Genomic DNA, 25,946 nt, shown 5'->3' on the forward strand with positions numbered 1-25,946 from the left:
CCCACTAGGTTGACTACGTCACACCTAGCCCGAGAAATATTTTCTCGTTCTGCTGATTCAAATTACTCATACATGACATGTGATATTTTGACTAAATGCTTTGAGTAATAATTCTGATAAGTGATCATAGGATATACATCTTCTCATAAGGAGTGTTAGATCCTCTATGGGTTATCTAAATATCATCAAACAATTCAACTTATACCCAATCACCCCTAGTCCACACCTCTATGGAGATGTTGGCTAAAATGTTAAAATATAAGTCTCCATGACCAAGATAACTTGAATATCTTATGTCGAAAGAAACTTACACTTGAGCTATAATGAAATCTTCATTGACATGTCTATATATGTAAAGAACTATATGAAATCACATAGCAGGTCATTCCAATGAACTAGTTATTATAACTAGCATCTACGTTTAACTCTTAACATCCTAATGTATCCAACCAATGATGAATAATTATTTGGTTAAACCAAGGAGTGTAATCTGTACTAGTTTCACATACTTGATGATGTCCAAATTCATCAATTCAAATTAGGGATTATTTTAATACATTCATAATTATATATGTAGAGATACTCACAAGTTATGATCTAATAATAAATTTTCTCATGTTATGAATCGTATTACAGACATTCAATAAATGAGTTTAAAATTAAATCATACATATAAAGAACGTGTACTCAATTAGTAAAATTTTATTTATCCAATAAATAAATATAAATTATAAGACGATTGATTACTTTAGGACCCTTCTTAAATATAATATATGACTGAGAGCATTGTATCATTTGTTTTTTTTTATATCAGAAATAAATTTACTCTTATTAATCTTAAAGTGGATGATTCAATTTCTTATTTGGGCTACTAAATAAATTTAGGAAGTGAGATGACTTCTGACGTGACCTACCAATATCATTAGTTGTTTAAATATCATCTGCTTGTTAGGAAGTCAGATGAGCGGCGAAGATTTTAAACACATGATAAAAACACCCTATTATTTACCACACCATCTGCTTATTTAGGAGAATGGCTGGATGAGGTGCTTTTTGTTTTAAAAAATAAAATAAAATAGAATTAATTTTTTTAAAGTTATTTTTATTTTTGCTCTTTTATACTCTCTTTCCACGTGTCCTCACGGAAATGACTCAGATATCTCTTGCCGACATTAAACTCGTTAATTTAATTAATATTAACTTTTTTTTTTAAAAAAAGTATATTTAACGCAACTCGATCATTTAATAGCAATTGATAAATTGTTAACACTGCACGCGATATAAATAAAATAAATGGAAAGTAAAAAGCGTTCAAATGGGAGTCCAAATGGATTGACGGCGTTAAATATCTGTTTCGGTTTCCTCTCTCTCTGCTGGCTACCAAATCGACTTTCCGAACCCGAAGATCTCTACTTTACTGATTTCCCATTTTCTTCTTCTTTGTCGAACGGAACGCCATCAAGCGCTGTTCTTGATCGGATTTGAGTTTCTGGCGAGTTGCTGGAGGAGGAGGAAAGGTTTGGTGCTGGGGAAGAACAGATCGCGGCGGGTTTGGAAGAGGAAACTGAGTTCTGCGCGTCCGATTTACTGATCCTAGGGTACGCGGCCGTTTTACGCGCTCTCTGCATCTTTTTTTTTTTTTGTAGTGGATCTTTCAGTGTTTCCCATTTGCCTCCTCAAATTTTTGAAAAAAAAAATTGAAATACAAAAAAAAGTCAAACCAGTTTTTGATGTTTTTAGTATGCAGATGTTCCTTTTTGGTTTATAGCTTTGAGGGTGATATAATGATATGTTTATAATATTCGGTTACCTACGTGTGCAGAAGATCTAAAAAATTGGCTTGTTCTTACGGACACGAGGAAGGAATTTTTCAGAACGAATTTGTATGAAAGTGGGAGCCAAAGTTGACAGACTATTTGTTGGGAGACATACTATTTGGTGATTGGTTTAGGTTTTGAAAATTGACTCTCAATTTTCGTTCTCGGAGTTAGAATTTGTCTGAGTGAATGACTAAGAATAGTTTCTGTGAGTCTATGCTTACCTGTATTCACACATGAAGAATACATGAAGTACAGCAAGAGATAATGCACATGAGAGACACTGTTTCGTGTCATATTGGAAAGACTGATATTTGTGAATTATCTGTCACCATCAGTGCTTCATATTTGTAGGAATATTCACCTAATCTGAATTTAGCATTGAATTTCTTCAACCATTGCCCTTTCCGTTAGTGATTGGATAATCAATTCAAGAGAAGTACAACTACTTAGTGTGACAGCAGTCCTGAGTCCTGACTACATTTAGTTTATGGCTCAAAGTGCTTACTGAAAGGTTTAAACTGTCAACACTAATTCAGAAGTTTTGACCGTAATCTTTTTCCTTATAAAGCACATTTGATGTCAATTGTGGGGTTGTGAAGTGTGAATTATGAGACATCTGGTACTTTTAGCAGTTTTGTAAGTGTGATGAGACCTACGTGTCTACATGAGTACATACCTCATGCCTCATGATAACATTCCTGACTGGAACATGTGCATGCCTCATGCTGATCGTCTTTGGTTAAGATCCTTCAAGAAATTTTTGATTTGTAGGAAGAATTTATAGTTTTGTTCTAGCAGCAACCAGTAAGTGATTCAGCACTATGCTCATTGCATAGGGATAAGAACTATGTGTTATCACCATAGAAAGTTACGACAATATGGTAGTCACCATTGTGATATGGACCTTAGAACGTACGATTTCAAATTGACCTAAACAATCTAAATCTAGGTAGGATCTAAATTGGCCTAGGATCTTATGAATCTACAATTCTTCTATGATTTCTCATCTTTCGGTTGTAGGATCTCACTTCTGATGACGCTCAACTAAATGGAATAAATTACCTTCTTGTAGAAATTCTATTTACTGAAATTAGGCAATGTTTTAGTGGCATATTTTTTTTAAAAAAAAAATAATTATGAGATTCTTTTAACTAACTAAAAAAAGTGTTTATATATTTTAGTTTAGCTATTGTTCAGTTATCATTCATCTTATAATTGCTACTTGTTACATAAAGATATCACACTTCAAGAATTATATCCCATTGTTAAATTTATCTACCCTATGAATAATTTTCATTAGGCCTTATTGTATTTTAATGAAATGTAGATAATATTATTATCATATACTAAAACTTAATAGAAATGAGAAATTATAAATGCCAAATATAGTTCTAAAAATACTTTATTTGAATTTATGATCTTATGCTCATATAATCTGAACTTATAATCCTTTGCCGTTTCTAGGGAAGATGTTGATCTTGACAACCTTGAAAAGGTCCAAAGGTTCGGATTGGAGGATCTTCAGATCCTAAACTTTAATTAATATTTACTTATATAATATATATATTTAGAATTAGTATGAACAGTTGGGACACTACCATTCCAATATCATGACCATAAAAAAATCATACAAATTGCAGATATATAAAAATACAATAGAATCCTTAGTGTTCTATAATTATATAACAAGTAATAACTTCTATAAGATTAATAATAGTTATAAAATGAATGATAATGATAATAATTAAAATGATTCTTCGACGTGGGAGATAAAAAGAATCTTACATAATGGAAGATTTTTTCACATAATATGACAAAAATATTTGTTATGATAAATATCAAGATTCAGAATGAATAGCTGAATGGACAAAGATCCTTTGTAAGAATTCCAAGTAGACTTAGATTGCATCGCATGTTCATATGATCTAAGATCCTAGTCTAATTTAGATTCTATTTGGAATTATGTCAATTTGGATCATTTCTAAGATTCTAAGTCCAGATAGCAACCTTGATATCGTGGTTATACCCAAAGCTATTAAACAAATACGAAATAGGAATTTGACGGATGCTGAAATCTTTTGTTTGTAGTCATTGCTGAGGTTAACATATTGTGCCAGCAAATAATGAGAAAGCATAAGTCTTCATTATGCATTTTGTTATACTGAAAAGCATTTTGGCAAAAAATGACTCATAAGTTTTGGAGGTTTATGATGTTTTTCTGTGTTTGCGTTTGAAGAAATTTAGAAAGTGTTCTTAAAATCTTCCATGTCCTGATGTCTGTCATCAAACAAATATTCAGGTCCTCAATGCAATTGTTAGTAGACATTTACATGATAGATTCCATTTCAAATGTCTTTTATTCAAGAACTTTTAGCATAATTTCTTGCCCAACTGCAAATCCTGAAGAACCTATTGGACGGACTTCAAGAACAGCAGCTTTACAAATCACTTTCTATGTTTTTTCCCCTTTCTGATTTTTCTCGTTTTTATGTTGTTGTTTGGAGAAGAAAGTGTCTAATGAAATTAATAGCTTGAAAGCAAACAATGGTGATTTTTTTAGGTTTAACAGAGACCTCTTACTACTTAAACAAATTGAGTAGTAAACTAATATTTCTAATAGACGCAAGGTTTCTGAGTAGGAATAATAAGATATCTAACAGGAAATCAAATATGAGTCAAAATTTGTTTAATAAGCATAAGCTACTTTCAAAGTCTAACAAGCAAAGGAGACCTATCCAAGTGAAGCCTTCTCTTTCTGTCTGATCTGTGTCGTACTTTCAGGGTTTTATGGCTTTAAAGTCTGGAGTTTCGAACAAAGTCTTCGCAGTTCTTTGGCATCAAATGTATCAATGGGTCTGCATTTATTATCAGTATTTGTGGGGTTATAATTCTCTCTGGTACTTATCTAGTGTCAAATATTGTGGAAGCAGGCTATACTTGCAGTGCATTATCTCTGGATAAAACTATTGCCATTTATTAACTCTGCTTGTTTTTATCTGATTTTATTTGTGTTCATTCTTCTGGATGTATTGTTTGTAGAAGTTGATTTATAATTCCTGCCTTTTCCTTTTATGCAAATAAAGTAAATATCCTAAATCAGGCTAGTTATTTTGATTTTGGTCTATTTACTTGTTAAAAAGGCGGCTCCATTGTGTTGGGCTTGTACTAATTTGGGTTGACGAACAACAATGTAGCTCCTTGGAATCTTGGATTAAAAAGGCTGATTTCGATACTAGAATGCAGCTTTCAATGGAGCAACACCTACTGTTACACAAATACCATCCACCGAATGTTACTTTTTGTTTATTTTTTCAAATTTTATAATGCTAAAGTAGCTATAGTAAATATCATATGTGAATATTTGTACGCTAAATGTCCTAGTATTTATTATTGAAAGGGGAGAAAAATTATATATTGTTTGTGGCTGAATCAATATATCATTAGTTTTTTTATATATATAGTGAATGAAATGCTTTCTAAATTTACTTTTAAATGACATATATTCACAGGAATTCAGTCTCGTAAGAGTTAGTTATGGCCACAATTGCTGACATAGGGCTTGCGGCAGCCATTAACTTGCTAACCGCCTTTGCATTCCTTGTGGCCTTTGCTGTTCTAAGGCTCCAGCCAGTAAATGACAGGGTTTATTTTTCAAAATGGTATCTTAAAGGTTCAAGAAGCAGCCCAACCCATGCTGGAACATTTGGCCAAAAGTTTGTCAACTTCAATTGGAGGTCATACTTGCGATTTCTGGAATGGATACCTGCCGCTCTCAAGATGCCTGAACCAGAGCTTATAGACCATGCAGGACTTGACTCTGCTGTTTTCTTGCGAATATACTTGATTGGGTATTCAGCTAAGTTTTGGATTTATTTCATTTGTTATTGTTGATTATCATTATAATACTAATATAGTTATATCAGGTGTGATACTTGTGAATTAATATGCTATCTAATGTTACACAGATTTTATAGTTGATATATTAAATCAATTAGAGATCAAGTTGTGACTTGTGAGTGCTATGAGTTTTTTTTAAGATGCACCACGTCCCATCATGCTCATCGTGACCTAGAAGTATGGCCTTTTGTCTGACATAGGTAGGATTTGAACCCTATTCTCTCTCCCTGCTTTGATACCATTTTTTTTGTTGATTGACTAACCGCTTGTCCCAAGACCTTGAGCTCTTTGAAAAAAAGAAGAATTTGTATTTATATTTATAATGTCCCACCACATTTGCCCATGTGAGACCAAAGGACATGGAGCCTCTTAGCTTCAACATTAAACAAATTGAGCAAACAAAAATCTGTTTATATATATAAATGACTTTTCACAAAAAAAATAGTCATGAGATTGTTTAAAGAGGACTTTCGTCTTCTTTTGCATAAAAAAATATAAATTTTTCTCATCTTATTTTCTCTTTTTGCTAGGAAAGGTCATGAGATTATTTTGTGCATTTTTTTGGCCTAGGTTTTAAGTACATCAAATGGTATGTGTGGTCACAATCATGCGTCATGGATCATATTCCTACAGGGTTCATCATTGTCTTCCAACCCTAGGAGACATTTTGTTCATGGAACATTAGATTACCAAAGGGAATCACATTTTGGATCATGATATTTAATTAATTATTGTTGCACATAAGATTAGGACGTTTGGTTTGCATGAGACTGCATGATTCAGATTTTCACATTACCTTGTGTAAAACACATTTTTTGGCAACTTTCCTATTTTCAAAATTTCTGTATTTCTGATGCTTTGTGATGTATTATTTGACTATTTTTCACACAATTGCTTACAACTTATAGTATGTATTAGTTTCTTTTGTCTTCAATCACCTTTCAAGTGCTCATCTGTTTTCCTTTTTTTTTTTTTTTTTTGCAGACTTAAAATCTTTATTCCCATTGCAGTCCTGGCATTTGGTGTTCTTGTGCCTGTAAACTGGACTAGTACTGAACTAGAAGATTCGAAGAGCTTAGAGTACAGTGACATTGACAAACTATCAATATCCAATGTCTCTACAGGGTCACAGAGGTGAGAAGTTATGATTCTATCAACATATCAGTTAAAATTTCCTAGTTTATGTATGTTTTACATCTGACTGGTTAAAGGAATGTAAAGGAAAATACAAATTAATTCAATAGAAAGGGATAATGGAAAGTTTGCGCGCGCGCGCCCACACACACACCAATCATCATACCTCATAAGGTTTCATCAAACATGCCTGTAAGACTAGCTTTTCTTTTGATGAGACTTTCTTTTGGTGAGACTGAACTATATCTATTGATATCCATGCTTCGCGTTGAAGGAGAGCTTTAGAATAAATGGTCTAGTCCCACCAAATGGAACATTTGATGAAACGTGTGCATAATAGAACATTATTTTTGAAGATATCACAGAAACCAAAGGTTTGCAAAGATGGTGAATAACTTTCAAGGAGTATAAAAGGTAACTGGCTCATCAATTAGACTCCACTCCTCCCATAGAGTTCCTATGATATGAAAGCTTGTGTGGTTCCATATCATAATGTTGACAATTTAATTATATAATCATAATACTAATATTGTTTAAAATCTCATGTCGTGCTAGGGCACAGTGGAAATGCACTGCGTTGACAGATTATTAAATTCGATACCTAGGGGGCGTTTGGTTCTCTCCTAGGAATCGGAATCGGAATCGGAATGGGTATCATAGTATTATGGAATGAGAATGGGTATGAGCTTAGGTATCATTCTTAAAAATGATGTTTGGTTAGTTAAATATTTTCAATTGGAATGAACCTAAATTTTCTTTTTTATCCTTACAGGAAAATAAGAGAAAAAATTAGATGGGAGAGAGTTGAATGTGAGAGAAACATATGATGAGAGAAAGTGATGAGAGAGAAAGTGTGATGAGAGAGAAAGTATGATGAGAGAAAATGAGGAGAGAGTGCATAATAGGAGAGATTGAAAAGAGAAAAAGTATGATGAGAGAGAAGACGTGCTGAGAGAGAAAGAGTGATGGGAAAAAAATGAAGAAAGAGAAAGTATTATGAGAGAAAATGAAGAGTGAGGAGAGAGAGTGCGATAAGAGAGAAAGTATGATGAGAGAGAAAGTGGGTTGAGAGAGAAAGAGTGATTGGAAAAATAAAGAGAGAGAAAATGTGATGAGAGAAAAATGAGAAACTGAGGAGAGAGGAGAGAGAAAGTATGCTGAGAGAGAAATAGAGATGGAAAAAATGAAGAAAGAGAAAGTATTATGAGAGAAAATGAAAAAGTGAAAAGAGAGAAAGTGAGTTGAGAGAGAAAGAGTGATGGGAAAAATGAAGAGAGAGAAAATGTGACGAGAGAAAATGAGAGACTAAGGAGAGAGAAAGTATGATGAGAGTGAAAGTGTGCTGAGAGAGAAAGTGTGATTAGAGAAAATAAAGAGAGAGAATGTGATGAGAGAGAATAAAGAGTGATGAGAGAAAATGAGGAGAGAGAGTATGCTAAGAGAGATTGAGGAGAGAGAAAGTGTGATGAAAAAATAAGAAGAGTGTAATGGGAGAGAAAGTGTGATGGAAGAAAATGAGGAGAGAGAGTGTATGATGGGAGAGAATATAGAGAGAAAAGGGAAGAGAATGTGTGATGAGAGAGAATGAGGAGAGAGAAAGTATGTTGAGAGAGAAAGTGTGATGATAAAATAAGGAGAGAGAGTGTGAAATAAAAAAAAAATTGAACAAATATATTAAGGGTATTTTTGTCTAAAACTTAATTCACATTCCTATTTCATCAAAACCCAAGGGAGGGGGTGAGTTTCATCCATACCCAAATTTTTGAGTTTCATTCCAAAATCTTGATTCCATTCCCATCAACCAAACATAAGGTTTGGGAATGAATCCATTCCCTCATTCCCAAACCCATAAACCAAACGTCACCCTATTGACCTAGTAGTTTGTGTAGTCCATGTCAGTTGTGTTGATGCGCACTGTATCTTGCCGTGGCTTGATATACTTCGACATGTGTCAAGATGAATTCAAATAACATTTTTTAGTTTTTTGTATTATGTTTATTTAAAAGATTATAGTAGGAAAACTTTTATATTTTCATCTCTACGCTCATCAAATCAAAAAAAGAGAACAAATTATTTTTAGTTTAGCTATCTTATTGATAATCTTATTAAAAAGTAGAAAAGATCATATGAGTAGAACTTGTCTAAATCATCTCACCACTCTTTAATACATGTTGAAGCATGATGAGTATTGGGTACAATTATTAGTTGTTGTAATCTTAGTTTTAGGAGGAAATAAACTAGGAAAACTCATCTAAATTCATCTCAATATACTTTAATGTGTGCCGAAGTGTGTCTGAGCATGCCCAATGCATGTCAAATTGTGCAAGTGTCGGCACAATACGATGACGGAAGCATACTATTCCCATTAGGGCACCCGAATTTAGCATGAAAGTAATGCACAAAATCATATTTTATACCTTGATACTAATTTAAATGTAAGAAATGCCTGCCAATTTCAGCACATTATGTTAGTCACAAATTTGAGATATGAAAGAAATGTTGTTTGTACCCTTCGAAAACTATGGCCTTGATGACAAGCCGGATCAGCTTTTTGGCAAATCAGCTTCCAATGAAAGCTCTATCTTGAAGCTGGTAGAATTACATCATGCGCTCTGTCAACTGTTTGTATTTATTTACAATTAGTCGCAAATCAAACATCCATCTTTCTATTGTTATCACAAAGATATACCTTTATTTCTTTTCTCTTGATTACTTTACAATGCATGTTTTGCTTGTAGAAACTGCCAGTTTTTTGTTTGACTCATCTTTGAGTTTATGTTTGCCTTTGGTTGACAATATCATTTTGTCTTCAACATGCACATTTTTGCTACAGGTTTTGGGCCCATGTGGTTATGGCATATGCCTTTACGTTTTGGACATGCTATGTTTTGAATAAGGAGTATGACATTGTTGCATCAATGAGGTTACATTTTCTTGCGTCAGTGAAACGCCGTCCTGATCAGTTCACTGTAAGCACATTCAAGATCTCTTCAAATTGCTTTGCCACACAATTTTCTTGAGTACTGATATCTTAGAGAAAATTCTCATTTTGTCTCTGTTTTTGCTATTAGCTAGTCATTGATGACTAATCACTTGGCGTCTCTTAATTATCATTAGCAGAAATTCTTAGTTCTGTTGGCCAATATTCTTCATGATCTAATTTGTCTTTTTTTTCATGTTTAAATGGGGTTCTGCATTTCTGAAGTTCATTCAATCTCTAGCAACACGTCAAGGTTTTTTTTATTGTGTTTTGAAATCTGACTGAAGGGTTTAACCATGAACTCCCTAGGTCATGATTTCCTGGTTGAATATGTCACTCATTGATTTCATCTGGATGCTTTTTTAATGATTTTCCTGGTTGAATGGGTCACAAATCCATTTCAAGTGGATGTTTTCTAATTATTTCCTGGTTGAATGGGTAACAAATCCATTTCATCATTATCTAATTTGTCTTTTTTTCATGTTTAAATGGGGTTCTGCATTTCTGAAGTTCATTCAATCTCTAGCAACACGTCAAGGTTTTTTTTATTGTGTTTTGAAATCTGACTAAAGGGTTTAACCATGAACTCCCTGGGTCATGATTTCCTGGTTGAATGTGTCACTCATCGATTTCATCTGGATGCTTTTTTAATGATTGTCCTGGTTGAATGGGTCACAAATCCATTTCATCTGGATGTTTTCTAATTATTTCCTGGTTGAATGGGTAACAAATCCTATTTCATCATTATCTAATTTGTCCTTTTTTCATGTTTAAATGGGGTTCTGCATTTCTGAAGTTCATTCAATCTCTAGCAACACGTCAAGGTTTTTTTTATTGTGTTTTGAAATCTGACTGAAGGGTTTGACCATGAACTCCCCTGGGACATGATTTCCTGGTTGAATGTGTCAGTCATCGATTTCATCTGGATGCTTTTTTAATGATTCCTGGTTGAATGGGTCACAAATCCATTTCAACTGGATGTTTTCTAATTATTTCCTGGTTGAATGGGTAACAAATCCATTTCATCTGGATGTTTTATATTGTTTCAACCAGTCTTGATTGACAATTAGTTTTCTAGTTAACTCGTTGACCAATCCAGTTTTAAAAAAATTGTTACCAGAAAAAGTTGATGGTCATTCATGTTGGTTTAACATATTATGGGAGTAACTCGAGTGCATTAAATATTAAGTTGATTTAGCCATGTGCAGTGACTTAGTAAATGTATCATTATTTGTGGTACTACGTAACTTTGCCATTGATCATGAGCGCTTATTTGTGTACATACTCGACCTATATATTTATATATTTCGGAGTGCTGCAGTAACATTTAAAAATATTGATGGTTGAGACCAAAAGATAAAAATTTCACTAGTGTGAGTTCCCTTGTTTTCTTCTCCTACTTGGAAATTGACTTTGGAATTAAACATTTCAGGTCCTCGTTCGTAATGTGCCACCTGATCCAGATGAGTCAGTTGATGAGCTTGTTGAACATTTTTTCCTTGTCAATCATCGTGATCACTATTTAACCCATCAGGTATTCCTAACACAACTGAGCTTGTTGAATATGGATGAGCACCATCATCATGATGTAGTGCATAGCTTTATGTAACTAATATCTGCATATGCCTTAAAGTGTTTGATGCAATTTGATGCTTAAAGTGTTTGGTATGAGTTAATAAAGAGATTCGGGTTTGGCCATTACATGTCTATAGGCAACTTTCATAACCGGTGCTGCTGTTGTATTTGAGTCATTGATCCATAATTTAGAACTAGGAAGTGCACCTATGGTTTTGCAGATTTTGAGTTGGTGCTTTAATCATCATCATGGATGCTCAAAAGATTGTGTATTGCGTGAATTATAGCTTTGATCATTTGATGTGTTTGGTTGAATGATCTTTGAGGTCGCATTTCCTTTAAACTGTTAAATCCTGTTGATTGGGTAGCTCTAGATTATGTATAGGAGCTTTGTATAGTGATGATAGAATCAATTCAAACTACATTCATTAGCTGTGTTTTCTGAAAATAATCGCTACATTTAGAAAGTCCAAATTTTGATGAAATGTGCATTTCGTGTGGCATATCAGCTATCTGGATTAACAGGAATCTAAGCATAAATTTAATGTGTTATTTCATGGTGATATCAGAGAGATAATTATTCTTTTGCCAAAAATTGGTAATCATTCTCGTTTTCTTATTCAGAGATTTTGTTTTCTTGAATCTCAACATCTTTTGCCCTTGGCTTTCTCCTCATTGTTGTATGGTTAACATATGCCAATTAATTTGTAAATTAGTTGGATAAGTGAAATCCTATCATATGTCGCCACAAAGTGAAAAAAAAGGGACCTGAAAATAATTACTTGAGGGGAGTGCATGCATGCATGAGTTCATTTAATTCCTTTCTGCTCATATAAATTGTTGCTAATTTTGACTTTTATACTGATTAATAAGATGTATAATGAACGCCTAGAGGACCAACAAAAGTCAAAATACCAGATTTTTGGATCTAAATATTTCAGCCTAGAATACCCCAGTGAATACACTAATTGTGGATTCATCTTGTGACTAGAAGTATCACATTCCACTTCCACTTAAATTTAGCACTAAGTATGAAGATATTGACTTTGGTTCACTGGGCTCATTAGAAATCTACAGAAGTGCAGTGATACAAATATGGTCAAGAGAAGATGAGTGTATATACCATATGATTGATAAAAGAATTACATGAAACTATCTCGTTGTGAAAAAAGTTTTAAACTTTCTATCTTATTGTTTGTATAGGTTGTGTATAATGCAAATACCCTTGCTAAGCTGGTTGAAGAGAAGAAACAAATGGTTAACTGGCTAGACTTCTATCAATTGAGATATGAACGCAATCCATCACAAAGGCCTACTTGCAAGGTTATTGGAAGGATGGTTTCACTCCTTTTCTTTTGAATGAATTCTGATTTTTTTTTTTTTTTTTAATTTTAGCTGCGTCTGTATAAACACATGCATCCAGAAGTTATTGGATCCATGACACTGTATTTGTTCTCATTTTAACAGACTGGTTTTCTGGGACTGTGGGGTGACAAGGTGGATGCAATTGAATATTACACATCTAAGATCGATAAGCTCTCTGACAAAGTAAGTGATATTCATTGGATTCTTTATTGGATGCTTCTCTTTTATTATAGTACTTTTGCTTAATAATGATATCTTACTGTAACTAGGATTTTTCTCCTAATTTTTAGATACTGAGTAATAAGATGTCTGGTTGCTTTAGTCTAAATATTGTCATATTGATCATTCCATACTTCAGTTGAATGTAAATGTTTATCCAAATTCATACTCTATCTTGAAGCTAAGGTGCTCTGCACACAGTCCCTTATCAACAACTGCAGTGGTCTTGTGGTGTTTATCTTGAGGGTTGCAACCTTGCCATGTTTAGGTCTTAGTCCTGATAGGTAGACATGTCAGGGTGCAATTAAACACAGTTACAATACTATTGGTAGAATCCCTGATCTGCTGACTTTGAAGGTCTTAGTCCCCTGCAAGTAGACATGTTAAGAGTGTCATGAACACACTGAAAATGCTATTGGTGATTTGGTGGCCTACTTTAGCTGCTGACTTTGATTGGCTAGAGATAGGAAAAAGAAGAAAAATGTGGAGGAAGAAAGAGGAGAATTCATTTGTACCATTGCAGATGAAATTTTATTTATCAATTATCTTAGAAGCTTTACAAACCGCAAGTAGCGGGAGGAAACACTTAAGGGTGCAGATAATGAGATGTGGTTTATAGATCCCATGGTTTGGAATCTCATACCATGCCGGACAAAACATTCACAACGTATGATTTTGATAAGTTACCAAAACTCGATATTTGGAACAATAATCTCTCATTCTGTTTCATCTTCTATCTCCTTCATCCTCCAATTCACCGTCGGCACCGTGCATTGGAACGTCGGCACAATACCAAAAGTCGAAGACCGAAACTTTGACACGGCTCAAGATTTCGAACCTTGGTAGATGTTGCTTAGAGCCAGACCAATCACATACAATCATGTGGAGATCGGTTCAAGGAAATCAGTAAGCAATTTCTTCCACATTTCCCAGATTACCTTTTGCATAACTGAAGTCACCAAGACCTCCTGACAATAACCCGATGTTCTAATGCTTCCTCACATTTTCCAACCTGCTGTTGGCACTCAGCAGACTGATAGTTACATGGGTCATTCCACCACTCTGATTTGAGCTCCATAAATAGGTCATGTATAGTCTGGAGTCGAGAAAATCCAACTGTCAGACAGACAAACTGGAGAGTATGATACATAACTGATTCATGTGCCTCTCTGTGGGCAGGGGAATCGGACTCACGTTGCCTTTCTGTGGGCAGATACGATCCAAATTTTCTCAACGTCCCCAAATCCTTGACTAAACTTGACCTTAGCAATCCATTCATGGATTCTCTCTCACTTTTGTTGTTGTAGGATTCATCTCTTCTATCATTGCATCTTTCTAACCAGGATGAGATATTGCCTCATGAACAGTTTTAGGAATAGAGATAGAATTAAGTGAAGCAATAAAAGAATAAGTGGAAGACTATAAGCTTTTATAAGAAGCAAAAGAAGTAGGATAAATATTGATGTTTACCTTTTCGTAATGCAACAGGAAGATCATCGCTCGGGAATGGATTTGATGACGAAGGAGTAGGTGCAGGACATGAATCAAGAGGTTGACGGGAGTAGACTTGAATAATAGGAGGCTTAATAGGATGGATGCAGGGGATGTGATAGAATACACCAACAAATCATCATCCTTCTTTTAACGAATCAGACTAGGTGAGGACAAGAAATAAGGTGTCTTCCATGAAGATAAAATTAATTGAGACAATATATTTGTTAATATTGGGACAATAACATCTATAACCTCGAGAATAACCAAGGAAGATACACTTCAAAAACTTAGGATCTAATTTAGTCACATGTGGACGAACATCCCGAAGAAAACAAGTGCTACTAAATATCATAGGGTTAACAAGAAACGACGACTTATTGGGAAAAAAAGATTTTGGAAGGGATCTCATCATGAAGAATAGAGGATGACATGCGGTTAATGAGAAATGCTGTAGAAACTGCATCAACCAAAAAGGGTTCAAGAACATTCATTTAAAATAAAAGGGCCCGTGCAATTTTAAAATGTCTATTTTTACATTCTGCCATACCATTTTGGGATGAAGTATTAACACAAGAGGTTTCATGAAATATGTTATTATGACCCATATAAGATTGGAATAAATTAGACGCGTATTCTTTGGCATTATTACTTCGCAAAGTACAATGAATATATTAAACTGAGTTTTAAAGGCCAAAATGCACAAAACAAAAAAAAATCACTCAGAGCGACTTTTTATTAAATATAACCAAGTTACAAAAGAATAATTATTCACAAAAGCAACAAAATACCTAAATCCAGGTTTAGACAAAATATGACAAGGACCCTAAATATCAGAATGAATTAATTCAAAAGGAATAGTAGCATGTTTATTTACTCTAGGAATCAAACTAAAACGCTGATATTTTGCAAATTAACACGACTCATAATCTAATGAAGACACCTTACTATATTATGGATAAAGCTTCTAGAACAAAGGGAGAGATGGATGACCCAACTTACAATGAGTCTCGAACGGAGAAGTGACACTCGAGCCAGGAAAAGAATTTGGGAGTGATGCGTGAAGAATGTAGAGGCCTTCAGACTCATGTCCTTTACCAATAATTTTTTTTTGTCAAACAATCCTGAAATAAACAACGATCAAGAAAAAATGAGATGCAATATTTAAGATTACGAGTTAATTGACTAACAGAGAGTAAATTAAAGGATAAATTAGGTAAATATAAGACAGAGGAAAGAGGAAGCAAAAGGGTAGGATTGATAATGCCAGACCCACGAACACACGATGGAGACCCATTAGTTAAAGAAACGGTAGGAGTGTTAGCTTTAGATTGAAAAGTAGAAAAGAGTGTAGGATTACCTCTCATACGATTCATGGCACTAGAATCAATGACGCATTTGGAGGATGAGGAAAGAAGATATGTTTACCTAAATCAGCAATAGTAGTGACTGAGGAAGATGAAGACTTGAGCGATTCTTAATATTATGAGAACTTGACAAATTCTCCTGTAGAGATAAAGACCGATTTAATAGAGGCATCATTAGTAGACGCAATATGAGCCAAGTGTTTTTGTTGATTTTTGTAGCGACGGTAGTTGCGCACAATACCATCAAAATTCGCGGTCGAGTTTCAAAGTGTTGTGTGTCACCTTCTTTGTTTTCACTGTGACTAGTTTATCTCCTAGACACATAATTAGTATTGCGACTTACCAAAGCACCACTAAGCAAAACGGGTATAGTACTTTTACAAAGAACACGACTAAGTACATCTTGTAAAGAGGAGATCTTAGAACTAGAGAAAACTTGTGACTTAGTAGACTCAAAGTAGATAGGCAAACGAGAAAGCTCGTGATATTCATCTGCTCTCGTTGGTGTTGTTGAACCTTCACTTCAGGGATAAATGGCAACTGCATATTAAGCTCCTCATACGTCTTCTTGAATGCCATAAAATAATTGATCAGAGGCTTTGCAAACCTCATACACGCGGGAGAGAATCCCTTTTCCAAAGTATAAAAATTTCAAATAATCCATTAGTTCTTTAACAAATTCACAGTGATTGATCAAATCAAGTATCTCACTATCAATACAATTCCGAATTTGAAGGAACAAACTAGCATCCTCTCTAAATCATGCTTACTTCGAATTATCTTTAGGAAGATCATCAATTAAATGACCATCTTAATCAATACTTAGTAGATAAAGATGAACAATCTTACTCCAATCCAAATAGTTCGAATCATTTAGCTTATAGTCAGTGATTTTAGACATTAGAGGCATCGCATCCATCACAATGGAAGACTTATTTTCAGCCATAAGACTTTATCCAAAGTAAGTCAAATAAGAGAAGAATCCGAAGGAAGCTTCAAACCAACAAGACAACGGACAATCCTACACGCCAGCGTGTACATTCGTGTCCCTGCCAGAAGTTGTGAACCTCACAATTAGCGAATTGACCAGAAAGGAGGAAGATCGAGACGCAACTGCTAATGGGTGGCGAGTTGACGAAGGTTACAGCGAAGTGGAACCCTAATTTCAAATCTGTAAGGCTTTGATACCATGTTGTTTGAGATAAAAAGAATTTATAACTTTATTCAAGAGTGAGGCATATTTATATACAAAACTAGGAATCTATTTTAGGAAACTATAATTAATGTAATTGACAGCTATATTAGCTAATATATACACATATATATACAGCTAATAAACTTCAATAAAATACTAGTTTGTAATTGTATTGACCAATATGGTTGATATTGCTTGAAATTCATAAGATTGATATTCTTGTGTTTTGAGAACTAACAAATGTTGCATGCTGTTGGATTCTATTCTATCATCTTAAAATATGTTATATGACTTTTGTTGAATTTAGTTGTCCAATTAAATTCAATAGAACGTCTGCTCTTTCATTTTAATTTAGTTTTCCTCTTTTGCTGTTAAATTCATATTCTCAGGAAGCTGCTGAACGTGAGAAGATAGTAAAGATGCCCAAGTTTGTCATGCCAGCTGCATTTGTTTCCTTCCGAACACGATGGGGAGCTGCTGTTTGTGCACAGACACAACAAACTAGAAATCCCACATTGTGGTTGACTGAATGGGCTCCAGAACCACGCGATGTTTATTGGCATAACCTAGCCATTCCTTTTGTTTCCATTACAGTCAGACGATTGATAGTGGCTGTTGCTTTCTTCTTTCTTATATTCTTCTTTACAATTCCAGTTGCATTTGTTCAATCCCTCGCAAATATTGAGGGTATTGAGAAGGTAGCTCCATTTTTGAAGCCTTTAATTGAAGTGTGAGTACAATTACTGCTTAGCTTTCAGGCTATTTAGTCATTTTGGGTTTATTATACACCATACTCCACAGTTATGAAAGAACCCAAGCCCGTCTTATTCCTCCTACAGATACATTAGGCGATCTCTAAGAATTGGAGGTGATCATAGTTTAGTTGAAGCATTTGAAACTTAAGCTTGAGAGATGAACCTAGAATTTCTAAACCATAAACTTCCAGACTTATTCATCGTTAACATAATCTATATTAGAATATGGAGTTCCTTGTTTATGATTTCTAATATTCCTCCTAACAAACACATTAGGAGATCTCCAAGAATTGGAGATGGTCATAGTTTAGTTGAATTTGAAATTTTAAGTTTGAGATATGAACATAATAATCTCTGAACCACAAGCTTCTAGACTTAATTATGAAACTTCTTTTCCTAAAATGCATTGTTAACAGAATAAAACTTAGAAATACAAGTTCCTCGTTTATGATTTCTAATATATATCTGCGATTGCTTAAACTGAAACTAGAATGAAATAATAAATTCTAGAACTTCAGTTGGAGGTCTTTGTATTGTGGTTTTAGTCATTGCTCATTAATACTGAATATCAATCAAAACTGTCACCAAGCATGCATAGAATACACATTAACATTTCAGCCGGACATCATATTAACAATGTATAGTTAACATAGATGATTATTTTTCAGACTATTTGGGATGCGCAAAAAGGAACTTTATGAATCACTTCGAATATACTAGTTGGACATGTAATTTTGTGTTCTTTCAGTTTGTAGGTTTGACATATGCCTATGAACTTAAAGACATTTCCACCTCTTCTCCACTGATGTTATATATATTTTTTGAAATTATGTCTAGTTGTTTGTTGGATAAAATTCATTTAAATATAGATAGGACATAGTAGGGGATCGAGCCTAATGACGTAGGTGGGTCTATATAGCCGACCTTACATAGTAGGATAAAGACTTAGTTGTTGTTATTTGTTGGATCTCTAAATATTATTTTGGTCAATAATATTATCATGAATTGAAATTTATGTGCAGAATACTTACCTAGATAAAAGTTACGACTTAAATGAAGTAGGTAGTAGCTTGAGTAGATTCATGGTGAAACTATGCTTTTTCTGTTTCTACTTACATCAGGTTGGATATTACACAGGCCTTTCATCAAATCATTCATCCAAGGCTTTCTCCCAGGAATTGCTCTGAAGATCTTTCTTATACTTCTGCCAACAATATTGATGATTATGTCAAAGTTCGAAGGACTTGTATCCCTGTCCTCTCTCCAGAGACGCTCTGCATCTAAATATTACCTCTTTCAGATAGTGAACGTATTCTTAGTGAGCATAATTGCTGGAACAGCGATGCAACAACTGCGTAGTTTTATTCATCAGTCAGCAACTGAGTATGTTCTATACTTGTGTTTAAAAACCAATTCAATGATGTTTCTGTAAAATTATATTTTGTTTTTGCATATCTTTTTATATTGATAGAACCGGCACTTTAAAGTTGCATACCACTGGCACATTAAGTTATTGGTGAACCTAAAATAGTAGGTACTAAACATACTGATCTAAACTTAAGAAATATTAGGTTTCAAGCTAAGTAGAACTAAAATTGAATACATGGACCAATAATAAGAAAACAATCAAGAGAATAAGTAAGACAAACATGAAATTCTTGTAAGAGTTCTAGTTACCTTGAATCTAGTGTTCAATAAGAAAATGTTTATGGATATATGATTAATTGGAAACAAATGATAGTTGAAACAGAGAAGAGTTTTATGTGCTCCTTTGGCTAAAAGGAAAATGTGGGATCCATTATATTTAATAGATTCATGTTGTCTTCCCTTTTGGCTAGAAGGGAAATGTTTGATCCATCATATTAATTGATTCAGGTTGGACTATTAAGAAGTGCCACCTACAAATATAAATAATACAGTAGAGATGAGAATGCTAAGATGAATATAGTACTAGAAAGGATAACATGAAAAATTAGTATTCAACAGAAATTAGGTGAAATTTCAGTATATGATAACATGAGAAAATAAGGTTGGCATGGTTGAGGAGTTCAAAGAAAGCTTTAGTTAATATAATAAAAAAGTAATTTAATTGAATGAAATGGCTCCAATCAAATTGTTTTCCCAAACATTGGTCAATCCTTCAAATCACAGGGGCTGTTATTTGCTGGTGCATGGTTTTGAATTATTCTACACACTGGTGTCCTAGTCATATGAGTCAAAAGCCTTGTGATTTTTATTTCCATTTTTGAAGTTATCTATATTTTTTATATGCCTCCTATCTTCCTCGATTTGATCTTTCCATCTGTTTTCATTTACTTGCTTGCCTTTCTGTTTATTCTCTGCCATTCAGTAATAATTCTCTTTGTTGCCTCTTCAGTAGTAATCTTCTTTGCTGATTGCACCTCACTTCTCTTCTTCTCGACTGCATAACTCCTTTCATTTGCCCCTATTTTTCTCTTCTTGTTTCTCCTTTTGACCAACAAGTACCCTGTGTTGTTGCATCAACTGGTCCCACTATTAATCCAACTGCCAACTAGTATTTGATATGAGTATGTATTATGTGTTATATGGAGTAAAGAGGAAGAGAGGAAAGGATGAAACTCTACCTTCTACAGTCCTTCATTGCTAATTAAGGCTCTTTTGGTTGTCAAAAGGACCCCAACCTTATTGGCTTGGCATTTGAGGTTGGAATTATACTCCCTTAGTGCTTGATATGGTACAAGACAGTTCCTTGCTAAAAAGCATCACTTTTAACTTTGTTGGGTTTGAGGAAGTATGTTAAGATGGAGTAAAGAGGAAGGGAGGAGAAGAAACTCCACCTTTTAGCCCCACATTGTGAAATGACTCTCTTGGGCATGCATATCAACGAAGGGACATCTATTGCTTTCACATTTTGATGATACTGTAATAGTGAATTACACGTCTATGCGGTGTACAATATTATGACTTTTTCTGCTAACAATTCCAGTGTTCGGTCTCACTGAATCAAAGTATGTTAAATTATGCTTGAATGCAATGTACATTCTACATGACAACTGACATTAATTGGTCAACCTGATAAAATTCTGAAAATCTGTCCATGCTGGTATTTAATCCACTAATTCTTGTTGTATCAGACACTTTTGAAGATTTGAATCTTTATTTTTCCGAACCTAAGTTGAAGCATGCTCTGCTATGCAGAATCCCAAAGACTATAGGTGTATCCATTCCACAGAAAGCATCTTTTTTCATCTCTTTTATCATGGCTGATGGTTGGGCTGGAATTGCTGGGGAGATTCTTAGATTGAAGTCTCTTATAATCTTCCACTTGAAGAATTTCTTTTTGGTAAAGACAGAAAAGGACAGAGAAGAAGCAATGGATCCAGGAAGCATTGAGTTTTCTACATCTGAGCCTCAGATACAGCTGTATTTCTTGCTTGGTCTTGTCTATTCTGCTGTCACACCTTTCTTACTTCCATTCATACTAGTATTTTTTGCTCTGGCATATGTTGTCTTTCGTCACCAGGTGAGCAATTGTGAAGTTATTACTGTTAAGTTTATGCCAATTAACTAGTTATTTTCTCTACATCATGTTCAATTTCATTACTAATTTCTTTCCGTCGTACAAAATGATATATAGACCCATGAACTTGGGATATGAGATCTTCTCTTTAACAATGAAGTAGCACTATCCATCTTCGATAATATACTTGGTAGCTGCCGTCTATTGTGTTATTTCACTTCCATCAGGATATGAGGATATATAAGCAGAGAGATGAGATAAAATGGGACTGGTGTAACATGCATTGAATATTTTATTTAGACAAAGATCTCAAATGATTTCGTCCTGGAATGTCAGGCTGTCAAGGCACAATAACAAAAGGTTATATGTTACTGAGGCAGCCCAACGATCAATATCAAGTCTTCTAAGCCTGCATATTTCGAGTTAGCAACATGTCCTTTATCCTGCATTGAACTTTATGCAACATTTTATCACTATGATCTTTTAATCACATACACCATATTTTTCTTTGGTTTTTCTCTGCCACTATATTTTTCTTTGGTTTTTCTCCTACACTCACACCTTCCACTTTAAAGAGCTTGTCAAACTATAACTTATATTGATCCTTTGAACGTTTCTATACCATCTTACCTTATTTTATATCTTTTTTTTTTCATATATTAGATTTTCATTTAATTGCTTTCGGATAGTACTTTAGCCCACTGGCATATTGCAAAAATACTTCTTTATGTTCTGGTTCTCAGTTAGGCACATGACTGCATCAGAAATCCAGTAAAATGCCAGCTGTTGGAGAATGATATTTTTCCTCATTTTTCCATTTCTACATATCCATTTACTGGAAATGTAGGATTTTTTTTTTTTGAAGAAAAAGTATAAATTTCACTCAAAGATATAGGTGGGCTGGTAGATTTTGAAATCAAGACCTTGACAACAACTCTTAGCCTCCTTATCAACTGTGCTGGTTGGCATCTCAGAGGTTATGTATATGGGCTATATCTGGAACTTGCAGATGTCAAAAACAGTCATCAAAGCTTATTTTTCCTCCTGTTAGGGGTGGCAGCAGTCTGGACCCAATGAGCCACAAGCTTGCCCATGAGAGGCATAGCATGTCATGGACACTTTCTAAGAGCAGCCTCGAATACACCCAAGGGAGAGTTTCGTGGAAAGATGGAAGAGCCACTGTGCCAATTTTATGAGGATATTGCACTGCAGGACCAAGATCCACTTTACTCCCGCTTCTACCATAATTTAGCAACCTTCCCTTCCTCTTATCCCTCGAACACTCTTTTTAGCATCATTATAAATAAAGTGCCCTGTCTAAGTATTCATGAGATCAAATAACTTAGAGAGGCTTATTTATTATTTATCATTTGGCGCTTGCTTCTAATTAATTACTTGACTTGTCAACTTCAATTGGGTTCCTGCCACTATGAAAGGGGGAAAAATACTACACATGTCAGTGTGCTGATACAGAGCGAGCTACAAACTACAAAACCAGACCATAATTGTCCCTTCAATTTGTATGATGCATTACAATTTACACATCTGTAGCTAGTGGTTTCCTGTTTCCTAGAATACATATTTTGTATCTATTCAATCAAAATTTTTCCATCTCATTACTCCACTAAATTTATTCTGATGTATATTATTCTTGTGATATAGATTATTAATGTGTATAACCAAGAATATGAGAGTGCAGCAGCATTTTGGCCAGATGTTCATGGACGCATTATCACTGCACTGATCATATCTCAACTTCTTCTATTTGGACTCTTAAGTACAAAGAAAGCTGTTGATTCAACACCCTTCCTCATTGCGCTTCCTATTTTGACTATATGGTTTCATAGATATTGCAAGAATCGTTATGAACCTGCTTTTGTTAGATATCCACTTCAGGTATCTTTTACCTGCAGTTTTTTGATTGCTTGAATCATTTCAATTAATATTTGTTGCAAATTTACATTGTTTACAGGCAGTATTCATTTATAGATCTCAATCGTTCATCAGATCATGATTAAGGCTCTGAAAAAAAAAACTTGTACTTACTAAATTTACCAACCTAAATTTCCTCCTACCAATTTAACTTGCTCACTCAATTAAAATGAGAAATTGCATAGTATAATGGATAATCTTGCCATGCTTTCCCGAGCAAGGGTCAGTGTGCTTTTCTGAGGCATGCTGAAGAAAAAACTAGGAAAGTGCAGGGTCTGAAAATGCACCCTTAAAAAGGACGACTTTAACTAATGAAAATTCATTTTAGATTTTCAGATGCATTCCTCAAGAAATGTCATGTCGTTCATTGGGCTATATATAGATCTGCTTTCTTCATTAAGAAGAAACGATAGTTAAAACTGGTAGGGTATGAAATTATGATCAACAATTTTAAGTTTTCTTGCATCTGTTGAATTGAGATGGAGTCCATTCCAAATGCTTAGTCATTTGGGAGTGGATACCCACCCTCTTAATATATAGACAACTCTCTTGTCACAACTGGTGTTACCATATCAATTTGATGAAAAATGAAACTAAACGAACAAATCTTCTTTGTTTTATAATATCATATGATTCTTTAATGTTATTGTTTTGCTCACATGTGTTTAGTATTCAGTGATGAAAGAAACATCACAATATTCACAAGGCAGTTAACAGCTCAATCTTTACGGTTCTGACAAGAAATTTTCGTGTTTATTTTCCTTTCAGGAAGCAATGATGAAAGATACATTAGAACATGCCCGGGAGCCGAACCTAAACTTGAAAGCATATTTATCAAATGCATACCTTCACCCCGTGTTCAAAGATGACGAGGAGAATGAAGATATTTTAGCATCCGATGATGAGAAAGACTGTGATAGCGTACTGGTTCCAACTAAGCGCCAGTCTCGCAGGAACACTCCGATCCCCAGCAAACATGGCCTATCATCGCCACCTTCCGATGTCGATGTCCCATTACGACTATAGGTTACAAAACTATCGTTTCCAATGAAATATGTAGAGTTTTTTTATAAAATAGTGATCTGTGCATAATCTGTGTGTGTAGCAAGTGTCTGTAATTGCGTTGAAAGATTGAACCTGGGTAAAATGTTTCACGATCTGCTCTTACAATCTCGATCAGCTTCACTTCCTAGATCGGTTCGGGGTCTGCTCTCTCGAGTTTGTACCTAGGAAAGAAGGAAATTTGTTCATTTAAGCTTTGTTGGTTATATAACGTTCATAATATTCTTGTTTAGTAAATTATTTGTGTAATGATCAAGGACAAAACAGTTTTGCATAATCAAAGATAATTAAGTATTGTTTTTATGGCATCATAAATATGCTTGTACCATTCATTCTAATCTTATAGTGAAAGAATGAGATTAGAACACCAAATAAAAATTATTGGTGCTTCTGATCTCTTTTCTTATTTAACCACCGGAAATATCGAAATTAAAATAACATGATCCAGCGATATCTAGCTAGCTTTTAGAAAGTTTTATGGTAGAGCTCATGAATCTTCTTCCATGATTCCTCTCTTTGCATCTTGAGCTGCTCGTAGAAGTTGCCGATGAAAGCTTCTGCCTTAGTAAACAGCTCTTGCTTGCTTATGATCTCCCTGATCTCGACCTCAACCTTCTCTTCTTGTTTCGTTGCATGCACTCTCTTCTCTGATCCCTCAAATCCTCCGATGAAGAAGAGACTTGGTCTTGACGAGCAACGCTTTAGAGATTGAGCTTTTGGCGCGACCTTGGAGGCCTTCAGCACTGGGGACTTCTTTGCTAGCTTCGCGATGGCTTCTCCCGCCATCGGAGCCCCTGTTGCATTGCCGTATGATATTTTTTCCTCATGGTGCCTAGAGATGGCCTTGAGGAATCCAGCCTCGACACATAGTACAACGATAAGGATGTTAAGAAGGATGTATAAATAGAAGCTCCTTAGCGAAGAGGATAGGAAGGGAATGACGAGGACTAGAATGAGGAGGAGCAACCCCTTGGCTACTTGAGATCTAGCTAACTTCTCCATAGCTCTAGCTAGGCGTGTCGAAAGTGGTAGTAACATGGAGGGTAACCAGGACACATATTTATAGATAGAATGGACAGGCGATTAGGATTAGAGTAGAACAAAGATAATGTGTCAACATATTTTGAAGAGGATAAGATCGGCGAAAATATTCCAAAACACTTTAGGTGCAACTTTTATTTAGGATCTTTTCAATGGAAATCCCTCGCAAAGTTTGAATATCGCATAGGACAAATTGATCAAATTGAACTTGCTCGAGAGTAGTTCCAAAAACGATAGTTCCATCTCTAACCGTAGTCGAACCGACCCGACCCAATCCAACCCAACCGATTCCAACCCGGCGACCGAATAAAGGGCAATGAGATAAAGAAAGATTGTGGATTGATCTTCTACTTTCCACTTTCATTGAGGTCATCACCACTGTGTGGATCAATTACATGGAAAGGGAACGACTGACGGTGAAAGGGCAATAAAGAACAACTACTTTATATCCAATTCATGTGCAATTTTTCAACTTTTTCTTTGATCACTATAGAGATTACAAGGAATACTCCTGTGCCGTCTTTTCCAAGATTCTAGGATGACATTATTTTCCATTTTCGATTAAAATCAAATCGAACTATAGATTCTCTTTGGAAGGTTAGTAGTTTATT

The 25,946-nt window shown here is 34.7% G+C and overlaps 2 protein-coding genes across 2 annotated transcripts; one reads left to right on the forward strand and one right to left on the reverse strand.

Moving 5' to 3' along the window:
* Positions 1 to 1,296: 1,296 nt before the first annotated feature.
* LOC122042162 (calcium permeable stress-gated cation channel 1-like) lies at positions 1,297 to 24,402 on the forward strand. The gene is made up of 12 exons (XM_042602139.1): positions 1,297 to 1,598; positions 5,330 to 5,668; positions 6,702 to 6,851; positions 9,685 to 9,820; positions 11,264 to 11,365; positions 12,610 to 12,729; positions 12,874 to 12,954; positions 17,433 to 17,773; positions 18,936 to 19,181; positions 20,979 to 21,303; positions 22,963 to 23,196; positions 24,001 to 24,402. Exons 2-12 carry the CDS (start codon positions 5,355 to 5,357, stop codon positions 24,256 to 24,258), a joined length of 2,307 nt encoding a protein of 768 aa, XP_042458073.1. The 5' UTR covers positions 1,297 to 1,598; positions 5,330 to 5,354; the 3' UTR covers positions 24,259 to 24,402.
* Positions 24,403 to 24,631: 229 nt separating this feature from the next.
* On the reverse strand, positions 24,632 to 25,303 carry LOC122042163. The gene has a single exon (XM_042602140.1). It carries the CDS (start codon positions 25,294 to 25,296, stop codon positions 24,760 to 24,762), a length of 537 nt encoding a protein of 178 aa, XP_042458074.1. The 5' UTR covers positions 25,297 to 25,303; the 3' UTR covers positions 24,632 to 24,759.
* Between the last annotated feature and the right edge of the window lie 643 nt (positions 25,304 to 25,946).

The sequence above is a fragment of the Zingiber officinale genome, chromosome 2A, assembly GCF_018446385.1.
Source record: "Zingiber officinale cultivar Zhangliang chromosome 2A, Zo_v1.1, whole genome shotgun sequence".
In the NCBI taxonomy this organism is placed as follows: Eukaryota; Viridiplantae; Streptophyta; class Magnoliopsida; order Zingiberales; family Zingiberaceae; genus Zingiber; species Zingiber officinale.

Coding starts and splice junctions, on each gene's coding strand:
- LOC122042163 (XM_042602140.1), bottom strand. CDS start 25,296: ATGGAGAAGTTAGCTAGATCTCAAGTAGCCAAGGGGTTGCTCCTCCTC.
- LOC122042162 (XM_042602139.1), top strand. CDS start 5,355: ATGGCCACAATTGCTGACATAGGGCTTGCGGCAGCCATTAACTTGCTA. Junction 12,730..12,873: donor CACAAAGGCCTACTTGCAAG/GTTATTGGAAGG, acceptor TCATTTTAACAG/ACTGGTTTTCTGGGACTGTG. Junction 23,197..24,000: donor TTGTTAGATATCCACTTCAG/GTATCTTTTACC, acceptor TTTTCCTTTCAG/GAAGCAATGATGAAAGATAC.